The sequence below is a fragment of the Agelaius tricolor genome, unplaced genomic scaffold (assembly GCF_023055355.1).
Source record: "Agelaius tricolor isolate 1412-34295 unplaced genomic scaffold, bAgeTri1.0.p SCAF_1, whole genome shotgun sequence".
NCBI classification, from domain to species: domain Eukaryota; kingdom Metazoa; phylum Chordata; class Aves; order Passeriformes; family Icteridae; genus Agelaius; species Agelaius tricolor.
Window position 1 is genome coordinate 68,007,780 of NW_027269261.1, and position 24,963 is coordinate 68,032,742.

At 38.0% G+C, this 24,963-nt stretch overlaps 1 protein-coding gene across 1 annotated transcript; it reads left to right on the forward strand.

The window, feature by feature from the left end:
- The first annotated feature begins 896 nt into the window (after window positions 1–896).
- HDAC2 (histone deacetylase 2) lies at window positions 897–24,741 on the forward strand. Its single transcript, XM_071438318.1, has 14 exons — window positions 897–1,109; window positions 8,316–8,428; window positions 8,766–8,883; window positions 9,642–9,716; window positions 10,022–10,160; window positions 11,914–12,055; window positions 16,333–16,425; window positions 16,524–16,632; window positions 18,067–18,207; window positions 20,076–20,184; window positions 22,276–22,406; window positions 23,297–23,452; window positions 24,152–24,209; window positions 24,413–24,741. The coding sequence occupies exons 1-14, from the start codon at window positions 1,058–1,060 to the stop codon at window positions 24,441–24,443; spliced, it is 1,467 nt and encodes a 488-aa protein (XP_071294419.1). The 5' UTR covers window positions 897–1,057; the 3' UTR covers window positions 24,444–24,741.
- Window positions 24,742–24,963: the final 222 nt, after the last annotated feature.

A 24,963-nucleotide genomic window follows, 5' to 3' on the forward strand; every position in this document is an offset into this window, starting at 1 on the left:
ATGTGTATCCCCAGACTCGGCTTATCAGGGCTCACAAGTTTTGACCCCTTTATAAATGCAAAGACAAGCAAGCTGGCTAAGCACGAATGGAGTCACGGTTCTCCTTCCTGAGTTTGTACCTGAGCTGAGGCAAGGAGAGAAAACGGCTGATAGATCTTGAAGACAAATTCTTCAGATATTAAATGCTTCTTGTGTGGCATGCCTTGATTTTTTGGGAGAATTGCTATGTGAAGCATGCTTTCAACTTCCTCTAGAACAGGGATACTGAGGTGCAACACTTGCTACTAGGGCTGAGTACTGACAGACGGGAGTACTGAAAAAAAACCAAAAGCAAACAAAACAGAAACCAGTTTTGTTGTGAACAAGAGTAGACTCTTCCACTTGGGGAGGGGACAGGACGCGACGCCGCAGCTGGCCGAGCATCTGCAGCCGCCCCGTGAGGCTAAGGTTCGGGCCCCAGCGCGGCTGCGGCCGAGGCACCCCGCGGCCCCGGCCGGTGCTGGGGGTGGCTGAGGGGCTTCGCCGTGGCCCCGGTGCTCCGCAGGGCCCGGGCCGGCTGCGGCCCGAGCGCGGGGACTCCCCATTCCCACTCCCGCCGCAGCCGCTGTGGGAGACTCCGCGCATGCGCCAAACTACTCCGCTTGGGGGCGGGGATACAGCCCCGACACCCGCGTCGGATCGTACCACTGCGCACCAAGGGGGTGGGCCAGAAAAGAGTTTTCTCCAAAAACTCTCTTATGAAGAATACTCTTTGGCTTCTTCTCTGAATTTTGTGTATAACTAAGCAAAGCTATCACGAAGAAAGAGGCAGAAGCCCACGTCCGCTCGCGTGCGTTCTCTCCTCGTCTTTTTTTTCTCTCCTCCCTCCGTCGGCAGAGAGTTGGGCGCGTCCCACTAGCTGCCCCTCCCGCTGCCAAGGGTCCGGCCCGCTCCCGCTGCTGGCGGTCCCGGCGTCGCGAGTTCCCGCTCTCCCGCCCCCTCCTTCCCACCCTCCGAGCCGGCTCCGCGCTCTCCTCGGCTTCCCGCTCCTTGCCCACGGCCCCGGCGCGGCAGCCCTATGGCGTACAGTCAGGGCGGCGGCAAGAAGAAAGTCTGCTATTATTACGACGGTGAGCAGGGCCGGCGCGGGAGCGCGCGTGCAGGAGCGGGGGGGGCGCCCCTCTAATGGCCGCCCGGGGCGGGCTATGTCCCCGGCCCCCGCCGGCACGGCCGCCCCTTCCCCGCGGGACGAGATCCCCTTTCTCCCGGCCCGGGCCGGCTCGGCTCGGCCCCATGGCGGGCGGGGGTCCCCGCCGCCTCCACCTGCGCCGCCGCGCCCCGCTCCCGCCGTCGGCTCTGCTGAGCCCCGTGGGGCGGCGGGGCCGGGGGTGGTGGAGTGGGGTGCGGGTCGGGGGGTCCGGGAGCTGCTTGGTCTGCCGGGCCCGGGGCTAGGTGCTGTGGCTATTGTTGCCCACCCCCAAAATACCCACCACCCGCCCGCGCGCCACCCCCCACCCCCTCCACACCCCCCCAAAAGAAAAAAAAAAAAAAAGAAGAAGAAAAGTTGAGACACTCCCCTCCATCCGCTGAGCAGGGAGGCGGTGAAGCCGCTGCTGTGTCTGGCTCCTCCCCTGCAAAGAAAGTCCAGGCCATGTGTAGTTCTGGCACCTGGTGATTGTTGAGCTGAGGCCTTTCCCTGCCTCGGGCTTTCGTACCGAGGTCTGGGATACGGAGGGACAGGGGCGCCCTACCCCCTCCTCCCCCATCCCCAAACCCAGCAGGGATCAGAGCCGAGGTCTGGCTCCCACGAGCCTCCCTTCCCGCAAAACGCGGAAAGTTGTGTGCGTGGGTGTTTAATAATAGTGGAATTTGAGTTGCATGTAGGCCCTCTGAGTTTGCACACTTGTATGTTGAGGGGGCTTGCGAGCTGCGTTGTCGGTCGTGGCGAAAAAGTGCTTGGTTTGAGATATTTTCAGCAACTTGTTTGCGGTTTTCTCTGGCCGCAGCAGTAACAACTTTTAGTTTTCTTCTTGAGCTTGAATTTATTTAGCCGTTTTTGTACTGGGAGGTGAGCTGGATGGGCAGATTAGTTAAGAGATTTGATTAAATTGCCTCCTATTGTAACAATCTTGTACGGTTGCATCTGAGGCTGGTCTTGGTAGTAGCCAGGAAACAGAGGTTGAGGATGTTCATCCGTAGACCTTTGGTGTTTTCACCATTTTGGAAGTGAAGATAAGTGACTAAACCCACTCAAGATAACAAAGGTTGTGTTCCTGTAGCAAACCTGCTATTCTTTGGAAATGGCAGATCTTGTGGGGCCTGTCTTGGCTTTTTTTTAAACCACACTAAAGGAGGCAGAGTGGTGGTTGCCGCCCCCTTCTCTTTGTTGCTAGCACTGGTTCTTTGTTCAGCCTAAAGGGGAAAGGAGGCCCCTGTTAGGGATACTTCTGTTGAGGCTAGGATCTTACTTTTCCTAGGGAAGAGGAATAACTTTTTGCCTTGTTGAAAGAAAAACAACAGTGATAGTTTAGAAGCTTTCTCTCTAAAAATATTTGCCTTTTTTTAAAAGCAGTTTCCTTTTTGTTTGGTTTTTTTTTTAAATTGCTTTTTTTTTTTTTCCTTTGATAAAGTCAGGTAGCTTACTAGATGTTGAGATATTGTTTTCCTGTGATTACTGGATTTTGGTACTCGATGCTAGCATTAGATTCCCTTAACAGCCAAAAAAGCTGTGCTTGTGCAGACTGGGGAGAAACTGGAAGAGGAACAAGTTTTGAGGTGGCATGATAATGGTGACTTAAAGCAGTTACAGTTCATCTGTAGACTGGGATAAATGTAGTTAATAATGTAGAGAAAATAGTATCTGTTGTGCCTTAAAATAAATATTTTATATGTGACAGAAACAGTTTTGGAATATTTTTGATGTCTCATTTATTTGTGTTGCCAAATCCAATAATTATTTTACATGTCTTTTGGACAAAGGGTTATTAGAAGAAATTTTAGTTTATACCTAAAATAAATATCCTGATGCTACTATGTGGTTCATCTGGCAATTCTGAATATTTCTAACTATTGTACCAGCAAAGCCATTGAATCACAGTGAAGGGAGTGTTTGAAGCCTTAAATAACCTAAAACAAAAAAATACTGAAGTAGTGGTAGATCTCTAAAGGAATGTAATGTTTAAAGTAAATTTCCCCTTTTTTGGGTCATAATTGGCTCTCCACACATACTTTTACTGTTTCTTAAAAGTTACAGACTAAAAAGTCTTGAAAAGTTCCAAAAGCACATATGCTTTTCTTCTGAGATGCAATAAACTTCCCCCTGCTTTTTGTGAAACTTGGTGAGATTGTCATTTAAGGTTGAATTTTTAAATTAGCCTGTCACTTTTGCAGTGTATTGCTGTTAAGGTTTTTTTTCTAAATCAATACTTTTAATAGCCTTCATACTGTACTTGGAACCAATAAACTTTGAGTAGACAAAGCCTGATTTCATTACCTTGAGTTTGCTTGTAATAGAAAGTCAACCACATCCAGTTTGCAGAATCTTCATTGCTTGTGATCATGCTCAGGTCAGGAATTTTGCTTAAATTTAAACCAGAATACTAAGGGAAAAACTAATTAAAATACGAATTAAAATACTTCCGTGATCTTACTTAAAGTATTTTTCATAAATGCTTCTGGTCTTGATACAGCTTAGCAAAGTGTGCTGCTCACACTGCTTAGAATCATGCTAGATGTGGAAGGCTATCATAGCTTTTAGTTTAGTCTCTTACCATGTGTGTTCAGGTTTTTGTCATGGTTTTGCAGCATTGTGGCTCAGGTAGTTTAGCTCTTCCAAGGTGTTGTACAGTTGCCCACAGCAGTGAGAACAGGCCCCAGATGGTCTTTCCAGCTCTGTGCTCCTGCATAGACCAGCACTGCTCTAGAGAATCATGCAGCAACTGGTGTGGTTACTGTGAGTTCGTGTATTTATTCCATGCCAGTGCACTAGCAGTATTGTTTAGATAGGTTCTTGGTGCATAATTTAGTGTGGGTGTTCAAAAGGCTCTACCTTCATGAAAAATTTGAGAGATCTGCATCAGTTTGTTGGTTCCACCCATAAAGACGAGACTAAACCTGTTTTAGTAGAGCAGTGTGTTACTATAGTTGGGCATTGTTTGAGTAGTACTTCTCATTAAAGCTTACATCTGCAGATAAAATGAACTTGGGTGTTTTCTAGAAAGTCATCAGTACTTTGTGCAGTGCCTTCCAAACATGGTGATGGTGTCCAGTCTCTGTTCGGGGCTCAAAAGTCAGATTTTTGCTACTCTTCTGCTGTCTGCTTAACTTTAAAACCAGAACAAAATGTCCAATCCTTCAGAAGCTAGTGCCATAATTTTAGGCCTGTTTGAGTAGCTGTTTGTTTGACTCATCAGGCATTGATGATCTTTTATTTTACATTCAGCTTTACATGAGTTCACCCCTTTGTATCGCTGAAGTCAATTCAGTGTAACTGCTGCTCTTAAGATATGTTTTTTCCATGTGGTTTCCATTGTGGCAATTAGGTTTCTTTGCATAGTACAGTTCTGAAATACCTCATCATTTCATGGTAACTATACCTAAAATAAGCAGGATCCATGTACATAACAGTTTATCAGTTAAAATGTAACATACAAGTTACAAAGTATTAAAAAACAAGTGTAGATGTCATCTCTTGTCTCTTAAGTCAGTCACTTCAGACTGCTTTGTAATGCATAAATTTAATGGTGTTATTTTTCTGTATGTCATGGTAACTGGAGAAACTAATACTTTTTTTGGGGACATAGCTTTTGTTAGTTGTGTGGTTTTGGGCAGAATTAAAATTCCTTTAGGGCATGTAGCCTCTTTTATTTTTTTATGTTTAGAATATTTTCTGTAGGCCTTTCTCAAGTCCTGGATAGACAAGCGGGTGTCTAAAACTATGCTCATCAAAGCAATCATGGGTTTATTTTTATTTGATAGTTCTCATCATTTTGGCATGTAACTTGCATGAATTGAGAAGAAAAAAAAATTAAAAAATAAATACATATATTGAACCCAAAGCATGACAACATGTGTAACAATTTTCAGGTAGGTCTTCTGTATCACGTAGTGAACAGTGTGGAGCAGTAAACTCCTATAGTATTAAATGGGCACTTGGTTTGTCTCTCCTTAATTAAGGACTCAACTTTCCAGAGATTATATGTTGCTACTTCTCAATGGGAGTCATTTAGCTGGCATTTTTACTGATATAAAACACTAAATTTCAATTTTTGAAGCCTTGCTGTGAAAGATTAATAGATTTGCAGAATTTACACGTTTTACACATTTGCTTTGCATTTTTTCCCTTCTCTTCCTCATTCAGTTACATTTTTTTTTGTGTGTTTTCCATGTGTTCCCACACTGGTAAGTGATACACTGTGCTCATAACTCTTCTGTATGATTTTTACTTCTATGTCAGTAAGAATTTATATTGGTAAGTGTAAAGTCAAGTACTCATGCTGTCTGCAGTAATGATCTTGTGAGCTTGGCCTCTCTGTACCTGTTCCTCATTATACAGTTTTATGTACAGTTTTAGAGTTACCCTGGCAGAGGTTTGTGCAGAGCTAATTAGCTCCATCAGTGAGTGAGGTGTGCCATCCTCACACATACTAGCTCTTGCTACACCTTGCTTTTCTTCCCATAGTGCTCTAGTAAGGCTGTGACATATGAAGAAGAGATATATAAATTTCAGGATCAGTGGATGGAGTGTTTGTACCAGGAAGTGCACCCCTTTCTTCACTAGGTAAAGGATGAGACACCTTTGACAACTTTACCTTCATCACAGTATGATGTCTCCATGATGGGTCCCCTTCATGATGTTGGTTGAAAATCAAGGTACTAATGAAGAAAGAGGATCTTTTATCTTTTCCTTCCTTACCCCTGCCTGTATAGGCATCACTAATCCCTTGATACTTGATGGGCTTTTTGTCCATATGCTTTAAGAATTTTTTTTTTATGAGGCTAACGCCAAAACCTTTTTTTGTTGGTGATACTAACACCTGAAAAATATAAATGGTATTGTATTGCCTGTTGCTAAAGTGTATGATATTGATATCTATTGTTAATCACTATTGCTGGCCTCTAATACAGAAGGATTCTGCCAGATACTCACCTACAGATCTTCTGTTTGACAAATAAACTCCCATTAAATCTACCAGTGTGCCAATTCTTTTAAAACTCTCTTTTCTGGTAAAAAAAAAAATGAAAGCTAAAAAGTGTGCTTGATTTATATAAATAACTGTTTGCTGCAGTGTATGGCACATAGACTATGGATAAGCTAAAATTTGTTTAGTTGATTAATTGCAGTATATTGAAGGATGTGTTGCAAGTGTATTTAGGAAATTTGTTAATTTTATTTTTTCTCTATTTCATATGAGAAAAATAATACAAAAATTGCATCATATATAAGATATAAAATAATTCTTAATTGTATGCTTCCCCATCCATCAGCATTCTGAATAAAATGTCAGTGATGACTATAGAAGCTGAAGTAGTTAAAATTGAAATGATCTCTTAAAAACCTCCATTTTTAAGCCACAGATGCATTTGTAATGGAAGTTCCCTCAATAATATCACTTTATTTATAATCATTATTGTCCTAAAAATCTCAAAATTTAAAGCTCTTACTAGCCTGAAGATTTTTTAAAATCTGGGACTTAACAGTAACTTCAAAACATAAAGTGGAGCTAGCAAATGGTTGGTTTTCATCTTCTAGGCATTAGTTTCAAAGAGCTGTGATAGATTTTTTCCTAAACCTCAAATATATAAGGTGTTCTTTTGTAAAGTGCTTGAAAATATTTTTGTTGGAAGGAAGGAGTTTATTTATACTCTATTTTTTCTCTTGACCTGTGTGTGACCAAACCTATAGGCTTGCAATAAGTAACTGACAAAAAGTGCTATTCTTCCACTTAGTACCCAAGTTAGAAGGTCCAAACTCTTCAAAGTTCTTAACGTTAAAACTTGGTATTTCTATTGTTATGGGATGGCAAAGAGCTAGGTATTGAAGGGTAGTTTTTCTACTTCTTCTTATGGTACATTAGGTTACATCTGTATTCTTAAGTGTCCTTACTCTCCTTACTCTCTCTTTGAAAACTGAAAGCTTGAAGGATTTTAGAATGCTTTGAAACTTTTAATCTTACTGTAATACTTGTTTTTCTTGGTAGCTGGTGATGCTACTGCAAGCTGACATTTACCCTTCTTCCATGAAGCCCATGCTGAAGAGTTGAAACTAAAGTTGTTTTGTAGTAGTGCTGCTTCTTACCTCTGACTGATAAATTTACAAAGTAGTATGACATTGTGAAAATAGTGTTTCTTTTGTTCCCAGTGGACAAGGCAGAGCATGTTGAAGGATGTGAAAGAAAAATAAAAAGTTCAAGAAGGTAAAGTTCAGTAATCCTATCGGGAAATTGGGTCAAAAAGAAAAGAGGTGCTGTAGTGAAGAGGTGTTTTAGAAATCTCCAGCTGAAAGCCATTGACAACTGGACTTAATTTATAAGCTTGTTGCTATTTCCAGGGACAGTTCTGTTTAAAATGGTTCATGTATTGAGAATGTCAGTGCTCAAAGTGGGGTTTTGTGTGTTCTAACAATAGCTGAGCTCAGAAGAAAACTTACTGCTAGCCCATGATAGCAGCTACTCCTTTCTTGGAAAAGAGTGTCAAATTTTTTATCTTAATTGTGTGCTTAGTTGGTCCCCAATGTATCAGGCTAATCTGGATTATAAGGTTCTTGTTAAACTATTGTGGATCTCCAGCAGCAGGTGTCTGGTGAAAGTTTGCGCATGTGGTTGCCACAATGGATCTGGAGTTTACTTCTGGGTGTAATAGGGTTAGTAGTTAAGAACAGGCTGAGGATTGTATCATAAATTCAGTTTGTGCAAAATGGTAGATTTTATTAGGGCTTCTGTTATACTGTGGGCTTCTGTGATACTATGTGGCAATGTCATCAGTAGGTCTCCTCTCCTCTTGATTTCAGTTCTGTTTCCCATTTTTTTGTTCAGTTCTAGCCCAGTATTGGGCCAGAACGTCACTCTTGATTTGAAACCTTGTCTTACATATATTTTTGCTCTCCCACTACTGTCTGCTTGTAGTCCAAGTGTTAGATTTGGCTTCTTTTTTCCCTCTGTTTCTGACATACAGCAGTTCTTTTCCCTTGTGTTCTTTTTGAAGTAGACAGTACTCCCTTTGTGGGGTTTGTTTGTTTTCTGGAATCATACCTGTTTGCTTATCTTCTGAGAATAATTAAGGGGCAATGAAACTTGTTTTGTAAAATTAATAGCTATTCTTTTGTGCATTATTGGCAGGTGATATTGGAAACTATTACTATGGACAAGGACATCCAATGAAACCTCACAGAATCCGAATGACTCACAACTTGCTGCTAAACTATGGGTTATACAGAAAAATGGAAATTTATGTAAGTATGGGCAACATGATGTCCACTGAAGCATTTTAAGTTATTTTTAAAGAGCTTCAAGTATTGTCATGCAAGTAAGTGGAGAGAGGTGGTAATGAAAATAGAGAATACGTAAATAGTGTATTCAGGGCTCTTTTGTTTAGAAGTGAAGCAGTATTTAATGCAGTTGTATATCACAACAGAGTAGCCCTTGCTTTATGTAAAACACTACTACTATTGTTTTCCTTTCACCATTTTCCCTTCAAAGTAGGTGGGACTTCTTTCAAGTTGTCTATTTTAACACAGCTGATTTTGCACAGCACTCTGATTTGTTTCTTTAACTTGTTCTTGTTATCAGCGACCCCACAAAGCAACTGCTGAGGAAATGACCAAGTACCATAGTGATGAATACATCAAATTTCTCCGATCAATAAGGCCTGACAATATGTCTGAGTACAGCAAGCAAATGCAGAGATGTAAGTGCCAACATCAGGCTAAGTCTATGTGTAGGTGCTTTTATGGTTAGCATTGTTTGAAGCTCAGTATCCACCAGTACAGAGAAATATTGTAACAAGAGTAAGTAGCATGTGCCTGCCTTTAGCTACACTTTTCCATGAAAAGCAGTCATCTTGACAAAAATGTTCTTTAAGCATATGTAAGGATTTTTGCCTCTCCTTTCACAGAGCATATTCTAGATGTGAAATACTGCTGCTAATACTAAGGCTTGAACTCATTCCTCTTGGAGGGAGATAGTAAAAATTGTACATCATTCACTGTGCTCCCTTTCTATTAATTTATTCCTTTAATTATAGGAATAAGCTCCAAGTACTGTTAGGAATGCAGTTTGACAGCTATTATATCAATTTTAAAGGCAGTATTGTAACCTCTTTATGATGCCTTATTGCCAGCAAATTATTTTTCTAAGTAATTGGACTCTTTTTAACATGACCTATGTTAATCAGCATTTCTTCAAAAATCTAAAAATTATCAAACTTCTTCTTTCAACGAGGAGACAAATCTTCCAATAGAAACTAAAAATAATCTTAAAAGAAAATAAAAAAATACTAGTTTGGAGTTACGCTGTTAGGACTCTGTTTTCAGTGTTTAAATTAGCCTTATAAATGAAATGGGGGATAAGTAATTAAAATGCTGAATGAATAATGCATCTGTCTTATCCATGCATATATCAATGCTGTTGCAATGGTATTTAAAAAATACTACATTTCTTATACAGTTAATGTTGGAGAAGATTGTCCTGTGTTTGATGGCCTGTTTGAGTTTTGTCAGCTGTCAACTGGAGGCTCTGTTGGTGAGTATAGGTTGTTTGCCTACTATTTTATAGCTTTACTGGGTTGATATCAGCAACTTAAAATTTTGATTGTGCATCTAAAAATGAAGTAAATATAACGGGTTTTCTGTATATTTTTAAAATAATCCTATTAGTTACAGACTGTAAAATATGAGACATATCAAGTATTTCACTCAGTATCAGTAAGAGATTTGTTCTAAATCAACTTATTTAAAAAATAAAATATGATTTTATGTAGCAAATTGAAAGGCAATCAGAAATTTCTGACTCCATTTGCTTTCATTCTTCTGTGTGTCTTCTTACAGCTGGGGCAGTAAAATTGAACAGACAACAAACAGACATGGCTGTCAATTGGGCTGGGGGACTTCACCATGCCAAGAAATCGGAGGCATCTGGTTTCTGTTATGTCAATGATATTGTGCTTGCCATCCTTGAGTTACTGAAGTAAGTTTGTGATAGGCACAAGTTAAAATTATAGAAAGTGTTGAATTCAGCTATTTAAATGTTTGAAGGTATGGATTGTAGTTACTATTTGAGTGAGTTTTCATAGCCCATGTTGAACTTTTACAGTTTCAATTAAGAAAGCTCCAAGCTCTGCCTGGTTTGACTTCAGCAAGATATTCATAATAAAATACAGGCAAACTGAAAAGATAACTAATAGGAGATAAATCCAAGCAACAATGCACCCTGTAAAACACCATATGCTGTAATTCTAGATGGTGGGGAAGGTCTAGAGTAGTGGACTTCAGAAAGTGGACAGGCTTACTTGCTTTCTGTAAATATTTCTGTAAAGTCTCCCTTTGCTACACATGGGGACAGAAGAGTGGGCTAGATGGATCACTACCCTGATCCCTTAAGGCAGTAATTTGTACTCATAATCTTACACCCATTTGGTTTCACAATATGTCTTCTTGTTTTCTGTCACTTGTTTTGTTACTGAATCAAACAGGAATATTCAGGGAAGATCTTGCAGTGAGCTTCCTTGGATTATTACATAAATTAATATGGCTAGTTTTAATAAATAATGAAGTAGCGGCTGTGGTGCTATGACTGCAAAATAAGAAATGAGGAAGAATGAAGAGTGATCATATAACTGACTTGAAACAGTAATGCTTCACTAAAATTTCAAGTCCTGAGTGTTGCTTTTACTGCTTCAGAGGACTGTATCCCTACTAATAACACATAAATCCCATTTATTAGAAAAAATGTTTAAGGTATTTCACTCTTATGAGTAGGACAGCTGATTTTGCTGGTGAGGAATGAGGGAAGTAGCTGTAATCTGGAAATCTAGAGATGGAAAATGTTTCTAAAGACACTAAGATTAGTTAATATTAGCGCATTAAGATTCATTTTAATGGGCAACATATATTCAGGAGCTGTCTGCAGTCTATGAAATATAATTTTCTGTGGTTCAATCTTGAATTTTTTAGTTTAATGTGCTTGTGAAGGAAGGAAAGAATCATGTTGTAGTTATGGGTTGTGTAACTGTGGGAAACTCCCTGAAATCATGGGTGCTCACACTCTCAGTACTGTGCAAAGCATGATGAAAATGCATGTTCTGATGACAGACTTTCTTCTTTACTGGAAAACATAAAATTTAAGGGATACTTGTTGTTTCTAGTGCTTCAATGCTTAAAATAAAACACTGATTTCTTTATCCATCTCAAACTGTTCTGAAATTTGCAGTATTTAAGAAAACAATAAACAGTAGTGTAATAAATTTATGCAAATTAAAGTGCAATACATTTGAAAATAAGAATGTGCCTTTCTTTACAAGCTGGAGAGGTGAAGAAGAAAAGTCAGTGGAAAATAAATATTTATTTTTTTGTGAGCTTATGGAACACAGACTGTTTTGGTAATTACTGAGAAGGCAGAAAGAAAGGCCTTGGGGTTAATGAAGGGGGTGAATTCAGCAGATGTGAACAACAAAGCAATGTCAGCAGAAGCATGAAGTATAGTTTCTACAGAATGAGACAGTTTGGGGTGAATACTAAATTCCTTATTTTGATGAAGATAAACTTATTAATGTTTTTCAAACCGTGGCAAGATTTCTAAGAGGGTATGGTCACCTCAACCAAAATCATCACAGTGATCATAATCTTGGATTTTTGTGTCTGGCTGGGGGTTTTTTGTTAGTGTTTTTCTTGTTTGCTCTCAGTATAACAGATAATGAGTATTTCTTATATGTTCTTTCTAGGTATCACCAAAGAGTGTTGTATATTGATATTGATATCCATCATGGTGATGGTGTTGAAGAAGCATTTTATACCACAGATCGTGTCATGACAGTATCATTCCATAAGTATGGTGAATATTTTCCAGGCACAGGGGACCTTAGGGTAAGGTTGAATATAAAATTTCATTAGGTGATAAATTCCCTCTTACTGCCTTCCTTGTAGATACTTTTTTTTGCACTTCACTAAAATAAGTATGTCCAATAATGGCATGCAACAGTAAGTTTTCAGAAAAAATGTTAGCCTAGAGTGATAATTGAGTTGAGGAATCTTAGGAAAAATAATACGGAATAGTAGAGAACTAAAATATTCATTTCTACATGAAATTAACACCTTCACTTCTGGATAAATATGCTGAAATATTTTTCCATTATTATTAGTTTAATTCACACAGATTTTGGAGATGTCTCTAAGACGACAGTGTGGTATATTTATGATTATCTGTGCATTTCAATTCTGCAGCTACAGTGAAAAGTATCTGTTTACAGATTACCTTTTAACAGTCACAAGGCTTAAGTTACAGTTTGAATTTACTATGTTCTATTTGACTAGTAATACAGTTGACTCATTTTGGGAATATTTCTTATGCCGTGAAGTGTGTTTTGAGTTCTCATGATGCTCACCACCTAAGAACTTTAGCATGCCCCATATGGAATTATGTACTGAGCATTATAGCTAGACTGAGAGAGGAGGGAGCATTTGCCCATGAAGAATTATCATTAAAGCTGTTGTAGAATCTCTGGCAAAGCTGAGACAGGAAACCAATTTTCCTGGCCCTTCATGTTAATTTTAAGTTAGTCATTGCTCGTGTTAGATACTTGTCTGTTAGGACAGGAACTTGTTCCACTTCACAGCTTGAAAGAGTATTAGAATTAATATATTCCTAGCTTCAAACTCATAAATTAAATCTCTTTTATCAGAGACACTCCTGGGATATGGCATTCCTCTGGTGTTAGCAACTTTGCACATTAGTTTGTGCATACAGTTAGAAACTTTCTTTAAAATTTGTGAACACTTCTAACAAGTTGGCCTGCAAAAATGCTGTTCTGGGAAAGAATTCACTGTTTTCCTAATATATTTAAACTGATTCATAGGATAACAAATATTCATGTTTCAGCTAATACTCCTGAAAAGTGTGTTTCCCAGCCTGTTGATGATTCCCACATGGCACAGGAGTGAGTGAAAGTTGAGCAGTGGGGTGCAAAGCATTCAGTTCAGTGTAGTTGTTGTTGCTGAATGTTATTATGGTTGTTAGATTCTATTAAACTGTGTTCTAAATTGATTTATGAGGAAATCAGCTTGTTTTTATTTGTGTGGTTTAACTCGACTGGCCACAAGGTGGGGTAGTGGTGCTTCAAACTAAAAGCAGCTCAGCCCCGGATGTTTATCATGTCAAGCTGTTGTTGCTGAATTTGGCTAGATTTTTTTTTTTTTTTTTTTTTTTGAAAGGGGTTAGATATCTTGGCTTTTTAGAAGCAGGACTTCCCGTTGACAGGGAAGTTTGTGGACTCTTCACCTCACCACACCCAGAACAAAGAATTAAAAGATAGCATAGTTGAAATAAATGGAAGACTATTTTATGGGTTTTGGGATTTATATTTTCAGCAGTGTCAGTGAAAAACAGTATCTCAGGCATGGAAACTCTTTTCCTGAGTTGCTAGTTAGGATTTTGAAATGAGCATTGTCTGCATCCAGGCTTTAGTGCAATTATTGCATCGCCATAGGGATTTTTCCTATCTCCAGAGATTGCAAAGCTAACTGAACTGAAGGGAGAGCTAATTCTCTGAAAAGTCAGTGTTCCTTCTGGAGGCCAGTATTGCATTGCTTCCTTCTGCTAACTTGATCTGCCATTGATGGTTATTTTTATCAACTTTTCCAGCCAAATCTCTTTGGTTTTTTCCAATGGGCTGTTTTACAGCTTGTTTCTGTAATTCTTTAGTTAGCTGATCTAGTTTGCTGATCAGGTTACATTTATTTGATGCAGTAACATATCGTGTGTCAAAGGATGATACTGTGATTGCAGCTCTGTCAGTGTAGATGAATCTGAGGTTTTCTAGTTTGGCAGCTTTCATCCATTTTCTACTGAATACGTTGTTCAGTCTAAACTTCGTGTCCTCATTAAGTTATTTGACCTTTTGCATATCTTAGATGATAGCACAAATTTTGCCATTTATACACACAGATAGATCAGTTGAGACCATAGTTCTCCATAGTGGCCCAGGTTCTGTGAGGCAGCAGTTTGATCTGTTGGTGAATGGGAGGCTACCAGAATGCTATATTGTTTCTTTAGCTTTTAAAACTAATGCAAGCATCAGCTACAACAAAGGTCCACTAAGTAGCTCAAACAATTGCTCTGTTTAGATGGAAGTTGTGTGAACATTTGACTTTGCTGTGTTTTAGGATGAGATCAATTTAATGATTTTTGGTTTTTTAATCTGTGAAACAAGACAAGGAGAGGAATGACCTCATGAACCATTATAGGTTAGGTATTGACTTGCTGGAAAGCAGCTCTGTGAGAAAGAGGGCTCCTGGTGGACAAGTTAACCATGAGCCAGTTGTGTCCTTGTGGCCAAGAAGGCCAATGGTATCCTGGGGTGCTCTAGGAAAAGCATAGCCAGCAGGTTTTGGGAAGGGATCCTGCCCCTCTGCTCAGCCCTGGTATAGCCAAATCTGGGGTGCTGTGTCCAGTTCTGGGTTCCCCAGTATAAGAGAGACATGGAGCTCCTGGAGTGAGTCCAGTGGAGGACAACAAATACGATGAGGCAACTGGAGCACCTCTCTTAGGAGGAAAGGTTAAAGAAGTTGGCCCTGTTTATCCTGAAGGAAAGACACTGAGAGTGGATCTCATCAATACTTACAAATAGCCCAAGGGTGGGTGTCAAAAGAATGGGATCTGGTGAATAAGGGGCAATGGACACAAACTGAAACACGAGAAGTTCCATCTGAATATAAGGAAAAACTACTTTGAGGATGACAAGAGCACTCTAGTAGTCCAGCAAGGTTGTCACGTCTCCTCTGCATATACTGAATGCCCACCTGAATGTGATCCTATGCAATCTGCTTTATCAGGGTGTTGGACTAGATGATCTCCAGAGGTCCCTTCCTACAATTCTGGCCATTCTGTGATCACCTCAGAAAATTCAGCATGTGAAAGTCAATATGATTCACTCTGGGAAATTCTGGGTAACTTGTACTTCAGCCAGAGTTGAGTTCAGCAGGGGTCTTTAGTGTCACTCATCTTGCAATACTATGAAATGTTAATAATGTGTTATGGCTAAAAAAAGTCAACTGTTAACATTGTGTCTGTGCTTCACTGGGCCACTTGTCCCCCTCCTCATCTTTGTCCTTTCCCCCTCACACCCTCAGTAAAGGTTGGTTACTGGAAGTGGCACATTCTTGATACATTCTCTGCTAAGGAGGCTTTGTTCAGGAATAGGGAAAAGTCAATGACTTTCAGTAGGTAGTGTTGAGAAGTTTAGTATTTGTGTTGCTGGGTTATGCTACACATGACCTGTAGTTTTTCTAGGATATTTCTGCAGAACTGCTGTTTGCAGAAATAGTTTACAGTCAGACTGAACAGGTTAATTCTTACTGTCTGCTCCACTTAACTGCTCTGCATTGCTGTCTGTCTATCTGTTGGTGATGAAATATATGGAAGAAATGGGAATGTGTGTCAAGCTGAGATCTTTAGCTTTTAAGGCGATCATCAAAATAGGAGTGGTTGGATTCGGGGTGTATTCACTTGATTTTTTTTTTTTATTTGCAATAAACCTTTTCTCTTAATACATAGGTTGTCTAGGAAAGCTGATAAGATAAGCTACTACAGTTCCTGGCTTGACCCCTGATGGAACTGAGAATAATTTGCATGTTTGTTTTTTTGGGGTTTTTTTGTTCATTTAAGACATCTCAGTTTCTTCAAGAGCACTTCTGTAAGTGGCCCCTATTGGATTTTTTTCTTTCCCTTTTGATGCAGCTACTTCCTCATCCTTTGTTTAGGGCAATAACATGGTTTTAAAAACCTATCCAAGACCAAGTCTTCTATGCAACACTGAAAACACGGACCTTGCTCTTCTTGGTTTTCATACTTTTGTTTGCTTAGCTATTATTACCAGATTAAACTGATTGGTTTGATTTGTCTTTTTGTCTTAAATCTTTGAATTAAAAAATTGAGTGTACTTATTGCTATTTTTATCCTGGTGTCCAACTACTACACTCTAAAATGGTTTTATGGGAAAACAGGAATTGAGAAAACTGCCTCTTATCCCTCGCAGATATGTATAATGGTACAGAATAGCTCAGCAAACTTGTGCAGGCTTTTTTTCATGATACCATACTATGTATTTCTGTGTTTGTATTAAAGCATTTGTCATCTTTGCTTGTAGGACATTGGTGCTGGAAAAGGCAAATACTATGCTGTCAACTTTCCAATGAGGGATGGTATAGATGATGAATCGTATGGACAGATATTCAAACCAGTGAGTGCTTTGTTTCTTGTTTTTAAGCTCTCTGAAAACTACTGGTTTTGTGTTTTCATTATGTCAGTTAATGACTCACTGTTTTATATTGATTATAGATTATATCTAAAGTAATGGAGATGTACCAGCCCAGTGCTGTGGTATTGCAGTGTGGAGCAGATTCACTGTCTGGGGACAGACTGGGATGCTTTAATCTTACTGTTAAAGGTAAGCAGAGAAGTGTCTGTTTGTTGTCTGTAACTTTCTACTTATTAGAAACCTCTGACCTTCATACTGTTTTTCAAGACACTTGCATGATGAGGACTGGAGTCACAAAGATTTTGTTCATTACTATGATTAATCACTTCTTTCTTTGCTATACAGGGATTGCCAAAAGAAATGCAGAAGTTGCCTCTCTCGTTTTGTCCATCTAAAAAAGTTAAGAAGCATGGTTTTCCATGTGCTTCCTGGCCACTCAAGTGATACCCTTTCTTCTATGTACAGGCTTTCTGTAGCTTTAAAACAGTGTCCTGGAATGACAGGACAACAGTCATCTTAGAACTTACAAGGCATCAACACTTACAAGGATGGGCAAATAAAACTAGTTAGTAGTCAACTTAGTAGGACTACAGATGCTAAACATCAAACACCTTGTTGGGTGTAAATAGGTATTACTGAAATGACAATACTTCACTGCATCGTTAAATTTATAATGGTGTTTGTTATACTGAGCTATATGTTAACCATAATTTTAATTAATTCTCATGGAATTAATTTATTTTAGTATTACCTAAGTTGCTATCTGCAATTTTAATTCTCTAAATTAGGATGTTATTTAACAAGTAGCAAAACTGTTACTGTTGTTGTTATTATTGTTATTATAATTTTTAAATGACAAAATATTAAATGTATAGCAAACTGTTGGTATGCCTTCAATCCAGCCTGTTTAAATCATGAGTTTTCTTGGTTTTGTGAGGCTTTTTTTAATGTGACAATTAGAGTTTTGTAGGCAACAAAATGCAGTATAATATCTGTTGGGTCTGCAGTGTTTCAGGGTTCTTTTCTTGATTTGCACCAGGTGGCAAAGCTACTTCAGTTGCCCATACAGCTCAGATTTTTTTCCATCTTACATATCTTGGAAAGCAAGAGAGCTGCTGCCTCCTACAGATGCCTTTCAGTATGCTGTATCTCCCTGGAGTGTGTACTGTCTTGGCACCAGTTCACTCTGTAAGCAAGACTTAGCAACCTCTAATACAGGTTCAAGTTTAGAAGTAGGAAGGACCAAGTACTGATTTTATTTTCCCTTCTTCCCTCATGGCATTTGACTGAGAAGTTGTGCCTAAATTTGTCACTGTGTATGACATCAGTTATGAAAAGATGAAACACTTACTCTAGGATCATTTCAGAACAGCAATAAACCATCATGCAAAGTCTCTGAAGCCTGGGGTGGATGATGTTCATTGTGTTTTGTGCATTTCTAATCTGTAGGTCTTGACTTCTTGTGAGGTTGTGCTTAGCTCTAGGGGGAGACATCTCTGTTTGAATCAATTCAGTTCTTACTTGTTAAGTGTGACTGCATATGTCTGATGAAATAGTTTGTTATATATTTTTCTGTTTAATAAATTTCTTCCATATATTGTCAACTCTATTTTTGTTTTACAGGTCATGCTAAATGTGTGGAAGTTGTAAAGACTTTTAACTTGCCATTGCTGATGTTAGGAGGAGGAGGCTACACAATTCGTAATGTTGCTCGATGCTGGACATATGAAACTGCTGTTGCCTTAGATTGTGAAATTCCTAATGGTAAATCTTAATATTTTATATATAAACAATCATGGGAGATTTTAAGTAAACAGCAGATATTTGTATATCTGGCTGTAATGCATCAGTTTAGAATAAACTAGGTAGAAAATTATTGCTAGGATTTAGCCAATAAATTTTCAGTATCTTATGCACTAAATAAACGTAAGTATTTAGGGCTTTTTTTATGCCTTAGCAAAAGCTTTAAATTACTGAGTCACTTTTCAAAAATTCAAAGTACAAAACTTATGGAACCTTTCTTGTAAGTATTTCTAATATGAATATCATCATTATGAAAGAACATATACTGCATTTTGATTGTACTGGTGTCAACCTGTAAGTTGTACAACACAGATACGGTGTACCTAAGAAATTATTGACTGTGCAAGTGTCCATTTTACATAGCAAAAGTACTGTTTCTTCATTTTATCTGACAAAAGTAGCTGTGAAAGTGTATTGACTTCCACTCTTCCATTTTACTCAATTTTGGCTATACAAGCTATCTTAAAATTTAAAACCACATAAAACAAATAGACTGGTTTAGAATAGTTAAATACTGAAGTAATTTCTCTGAGGAAGATCCCTAAAGATCTCAAACTCCTTTTACTTCTGACCAAATATGCTCCTGGATATGCTTTTGGAATGGCATTTACATAAAATTGCTGTTTGGAGTGATTTATTGCAAATGAGTTACTGCCAGTTTGCATGTTGAACCGCAACTTTTGTTGATAACCTATTGCTATTCATCTATCTCTTGGTGGATTCAGTGTTTCTATCTGACTTCAGCAGAATGCTTCTGTCAGTGAGAAAAGACTATTTGGAATGTGCCTTTCAAGATACATATTTTTAATGTCAAAATATATTCTTTGTCAGCCAAAGCTTTTGAAGACACAGTAGCAGTTCCTTATCTTGGGACTTCTTTTTTCCATTAGCATCTCCCTTTCAATGGATTACATATATATATATGACGTTTTTTGGATTTTTTTTTTTCTAACATTCCTATCTACTTTTTGGATCCCTGCCATCTTTAATCTGTTCTGAGAAATAACCATGCATTTCTAAATGTTGCAATAGCAACTTAGTCTTCCTGTCTGCTTTCTGTCCACCTAACCAACATGACTTATCCTGTAACAATCATAAAGGAAGAAAGACAAAAGGCACAATTAAAGATGGATTTCAGTGTCTTATTTCTTAAAGGTTCTCTGGATTTTTTAAAATATTTCTCTTACTTTATCTGGAAAGATACAGTTATATTCAATACAAAATACTGCAAAATATAACAGTGTAAAATAGCTGTTGTCCTGGCTATGTAGTCTTCATCAACTTCATTTTGGTGGTTCAGTGTTCTAGTCAGGGGACCTTTTTCTGTGAAAATGCAAAAAGTAGGGTAAGGAGGGAAACAGACAGACTGAACCAGTCAGCACCATTGAACCAATGTCCAGCACTTAGCAAGGATATTGAATTGCCTAATAAAAAACTGCCAAATATTAAAGCTCGTCCTGAAGGAATATTTTGAATGGCTCGCTTAAACCTTTCAAACTGGACTAACTTTGAAAACACCTACAAGAAATCATCAATTAATCTTCTTTTTCCTGCAGAACTATAATTTTTAATTATTTTTTCAAATTTTTATTGAGTTTTTCAGCGTGTAATTGCAGTAGATCTTTCTCTTTGCATTTTGCCAGCAAATAAGTTCATTTATTGAATAATTTAGAGGAAAATCACTGAGGAGTCCAGATGATAAGTATTGCTTGTTTGAACGCTTAGGGTTTGATGGTTCTCTAAGTAAAATCCTGTTAAATCTACTGTTTTATTTAAAATGTTTAAAATCTTTTTTGGGTAACAAAGTTGTCTTGGTGTTTGGTTTATAGAGTTGCCATACAATGACTACTTTGAGTATTTTGGACCAGACTTCAAGCTTCATATTAGTCCTTCAAATATGACTAATCAGAATACACCAGAATATATGGAGAAGATCAAGTAAGTAATGATTATCTTATCTATCAGGTAGGTCATGTGGGTCATGTTTCTCCACAGGTTTAATTATTAGGCAGTTTTGAAAACTGTATACCTTTCCCTGTTCACTAAAAATAAGTACTAGAATAGATTTGACATGTTTTTCATTTCTGTCAGGGGTTTTTTGGAAGTCTTTTCCTCCAACAGAATGCATGCTTATGAAGTCTTATGACTATAAATATGAAAATTTATGACCCAGCTTGGATTTTTCCTTTTTTCAGCATCTGAAAAGATGACTGTTTTACTTAGATTCCCATTCTAATTTTGTAGAAACTTTATCCTGCCAGGAAAGAAGCTGGTGGGCCATGATGACTAGGATTTCTAATTCTCAGCTCCATATCTAAACATGGACTGAGAATGTTACTCTTTGTAGCTGTCTGCTGCAAAAATAAAAAGTCATATGTGAGCTCGAAAATTCAAAACTCTGGAGAAACAGTGATATGTGTGCAGGCAATTGAGTAGCTGTGATTTGACAAATCCACAAGGTTTGATCAGTGCTCATTCATAAGCTGTGGTGGTTGTGTATTTTTAGGCTGTGCCACTTTTGATACTTAGTTTATTCCTCCTCTCATATTGACATTTTCACTGGAAACGAATATTTTACTTCAGGGGTGAAGTAATGCATACATAAAACCAATTTTGTGCTGAACTGGTAGGATGCAATTGGTTAGCCTGAAGTACTCTTGGCTTACTGTGGTTTGTCCTTGCTCTGGGTTTAAAAGAATAAACTTACACCCCTGCCCCGAGTTCTAACAGGCTGTTAATGGTACAAATTCTTTTGATAATTAAAAATAGCTGAATAAAGATGTGAAATTGCATGTATAAGTTTGCCAACACCTGCTATAACCTTTAAAACTGTCAAATTGCAAATTTCACCAAAGCTGTTAAAATACTAATTTTTAAGTGATTGGTATATAGACTATGATGGGTGTTCGTAGCACAACTATATCAATCACAATTAAATGAAAGGAGTTTATAATGTGTGATGGGAGAAAAAGCCCTTTTATTTTTTGTTAATATAATTGTACAAAATTTCTCAGCAGTAATGTAGTTTTCCAGCTGGTGATCTGCCAGGCTGCTTGCTGTATGGTATATATTGTTGAGCTTTTGTGGTACAAGTAGGCTGCAAAACTTGCTGCTACAATCCCAGGCAGAGATTGCTCTCTCTCAATAGGAAAAACACAGTCTCACTGTCTTGTACTAGCACCCACAAGATCAATGACTAATTTTGGAGACTCCTCCTTCAGTTCATTGTGTGCTTTCACAGACACCTGGTTTTAGGGAGCTGCCATTCATGGCAAAACTACTTTGCCAGGTCATGTGATTTAAACAGAGGCAGAGATTCTAAAGATTCCAAAAAAGCACCAGTTACCCTTTAGCCCTTCAAATTGTGCAGAAGAATGCTAAGATAATTGTTGCAAATACTGATATTTGATGCTTCCCAAGCCTGCCTTTCTACTTGTGCTTTGGAATGATAGTTTTGAGTCCCAAAAGAAGCCCAGTATCCTCTTTTCTGGCACATGGTGCTTTGAAGTATATAATCTATCACATCAGGCTGCTTAGATAAGACAGAACTTGTCTCTATTCTTCCTGAAAAAGCCAATAAGGAAACATATCCAGATGAATTAATTTTGTCATTGCTGTTCACAGTTGGGAAGTCTTCATGCTTTTAACTGTCTGTCTTTCTAAAAAGCTAGAGAATAGTGCATTTATCTAACTTGATACTCTAGCTTATTACAGAGTAGTACTGACACCAGTTTAGCCCACATGGGCAGTACTTGTGCTGACCCTGTGGGGAATTAATAACTGAAGTTGATTGAAATACGTTTCTGTAAAGTACAAAGAAAATGATGTTCAAGTATACTGTGGATACTAATGATCTCATAGGGACAGAAAGCTTCCTGAACTTGACATGCTAATTTTTTTAATTGAAAAATGAAACTGACTCTAAAGCAAAGCCAGGTTAACTTTGAATGCAGAGTTCAGACCTTCATAGAAATCCAAGGAAATGCTAATTTCTGTGTAGTAATAATTGTTCTTGTCTGTTACTCTCAGGCAACGCTTATTTGAGAACTTGCGCATGTTACCTCACGCACCTGGTGTACAAATGCAGGCCATTCCTGAAGATGCTGTTCATGAAGACAGTGGAGATGAGGATGGAGAAGATCCAGACAAACGCATTTCTAGTAAGAAATATCTTTTCACGATAGAACATGTAGATGGTTGTCATGGATTTAATTGCTCAGAACCTAAGTTGTAGTAGTGTGCACTATTGGAAGACTGGCCCTTATGTTTCCTGAATAAAAAATTTTGCCTCTGGTCTGCCACTTTTGATGTTTTTAAGGTGGCATCCATGTGCACATTTGAACCTCTTAAAGGGTCTAATGAAGTGCTGGAAGAGCCCTGTGTTTTTGCATCTTATGGAACAGCATGGCTACTTCAAATCTATAATAGATACTTCAGAAGACTTAATGAATTTTAACTAAAGAAACAGTACTTTAATTTATTTGTGACTAACAAAAGACAAAAACTATGTTTCCCTTTGAAGTAACATGAGATACAGTGTTTAAAGGGAAAAAAGCCTTTTATTTTCTTTGTTGTGAGACAAAGATTTTCCATATTTGTGACACTACCTTTGACTTTATTACCATAACCCTTCCATGAACTTTGAGCTGCTCTTGAGCTATGGCCAAGAGTTTCCTGCTACCTTTAGTCTTTTTTGATGGAGATTAGAATAATTCTATAACCTCTTATTAGCACACCATCCATTTGCTGAACTGTTGAAATCATTTTTTCTCCTGTGATTTAGTTTTCATTATTTGAAGTTTTATTTGATACATGGTTAAAATATTCCCACCCTCCCACTGTGTTTCTACAAACCTGCTTTTTGGATGTTATTGTGTGAGTCCCAGGGTATCTTGAAAAATAAGTGGTTTTCATAATTTTGTTAATGTAGTTTATCAGGAGTAAATGATTACAGTATATTACTACTCATTCTTAATTTGATAGTTCTTTTTTATTAGGCCTGTTGTAGTTGGACTTTTTGATTAATAAATGTCATAAATCTGAATCCTAGTTCGAGCATCTGATAAGCGCATAGCCTGTGATGAAGAGTTTTCAGATTCTGAAGATGAAGGGGAAGGTGGACGACGAAATGTTGCAGATCATAAGAAAGGAGCGAAGAAAGCCAGAATAGAAGAAGACAAAAAAGAGACTGAGGACAAAAAAGCAGGTAGGACTGCAGTGAGGTTTCATCCTGTATTTTAGAACTGCAAATGTCAGTCCTGCCAGGAGAGAGATGTTTTATCTGGTTACAGTTAATTCGCTGTTGAGATGATATATTCTTTTCCATCATTTTTAAATCATCTATTTTAAATTAATCAGTTCAAGATACAGTTATTCAGACTAGTACAATATTTTCAGGCAAGTGTTATTGTTTCTTCCACACAAGTTGAAGTCTTAGAGCCAGGGATTTGTATGACTTAATGAAAATAGAGATGAAAAAATAGACGTTGGACAAAACATTTGTTCCTGTTTGCTTTTGTGAGCCAGCTTGTTTTCTCTGGAACAGACACCAGATAGGCTTCTGGGGACAGTGTAATTCCAAGGACTCTTGATTTTTCTAAGAACTGGATACATCTTGAGCTCAGGGGAACTCCAGGTCTCATTACTGCATGCCATCATTATGGCCAGCGAGAGAGACCTTGCCTTGAGGCATTCTGAATCACTTGGCATTGTGCCCAGACCTCTCCTTTGGATGGATGCATTTAACACTACACTTTAATATGTAACTAGTGACTTCTTTTAAAAGCCAGTTTCCTCTGGCTAGAAATACAAACAAAATAATAAACGTGGTCATGGTCTTTACTACTTAAGTATTTTAAGGCTTTCTTGCATTTTTTGGTATATTTAAAATCTTGTGATTTTTCAGATGTTAAGGAGGAGGATAAAGCCAAGGACAGCAGTGGTGAAAAAACAGATGCCAAAGGGTAAGCACTAATTAATTAATAATGACATTTTCTGCAGAGTGTTTGTTAAGTCAGTACTGTGTAATAGTTTTCAGTTCTGTGGAGGTCATTTTCAGTTCCTCATAATACTAAATATTTTAGAATTATGACTAGTAATTTAAAATTGCATTTCTAAATCAGTTAATTAAAAAAATAAAACAATATTTTTTTTTGCCTTTGTACAGAGCAAAATCAGAACAGCTCAGCAACCCTTGAACAAAAGATAGCCTCTCATCAGCTGCAGAACATAATACTAGAGTCTGAGAATACCCAAAAGGAGAAAAGTGTTTGTATGGAGAGAGACTGCTGATTTCATTTTGTACTATTTGGCATGGACTGTATTTATTTTCAAATGGCTTTGTTCTGTTTTTTGGCAAGTTGTATTGTGAGTTTTCTAATTATGAGGCAGAAATTCCTTTCTTCACCATGCTTTATGTAATAGTATTTAAAAATGGATGTGAGTTATTATGTTAAATGTCTAAACTGATCTATTAAAGTAATTTGCCTTTCCTGAGCTGATTTTACCTTTTTTGTAATTTTATCTTTATTAAAAAAAAAAAAAAAATTGCATGTGGTTGTCTTTTGTCCATCATTGACCTCCAAAGAGGAAAAATGTATAAATTAGGCAGACTTACCTGTGAGTACCTAGTGAGTTTAAATGGGCAGCTGGCAAACAGGCAAGTTGAACTGTGCTGCTTTCATTGACTCCATACATTCCAGCAGTTCCTACATGAGG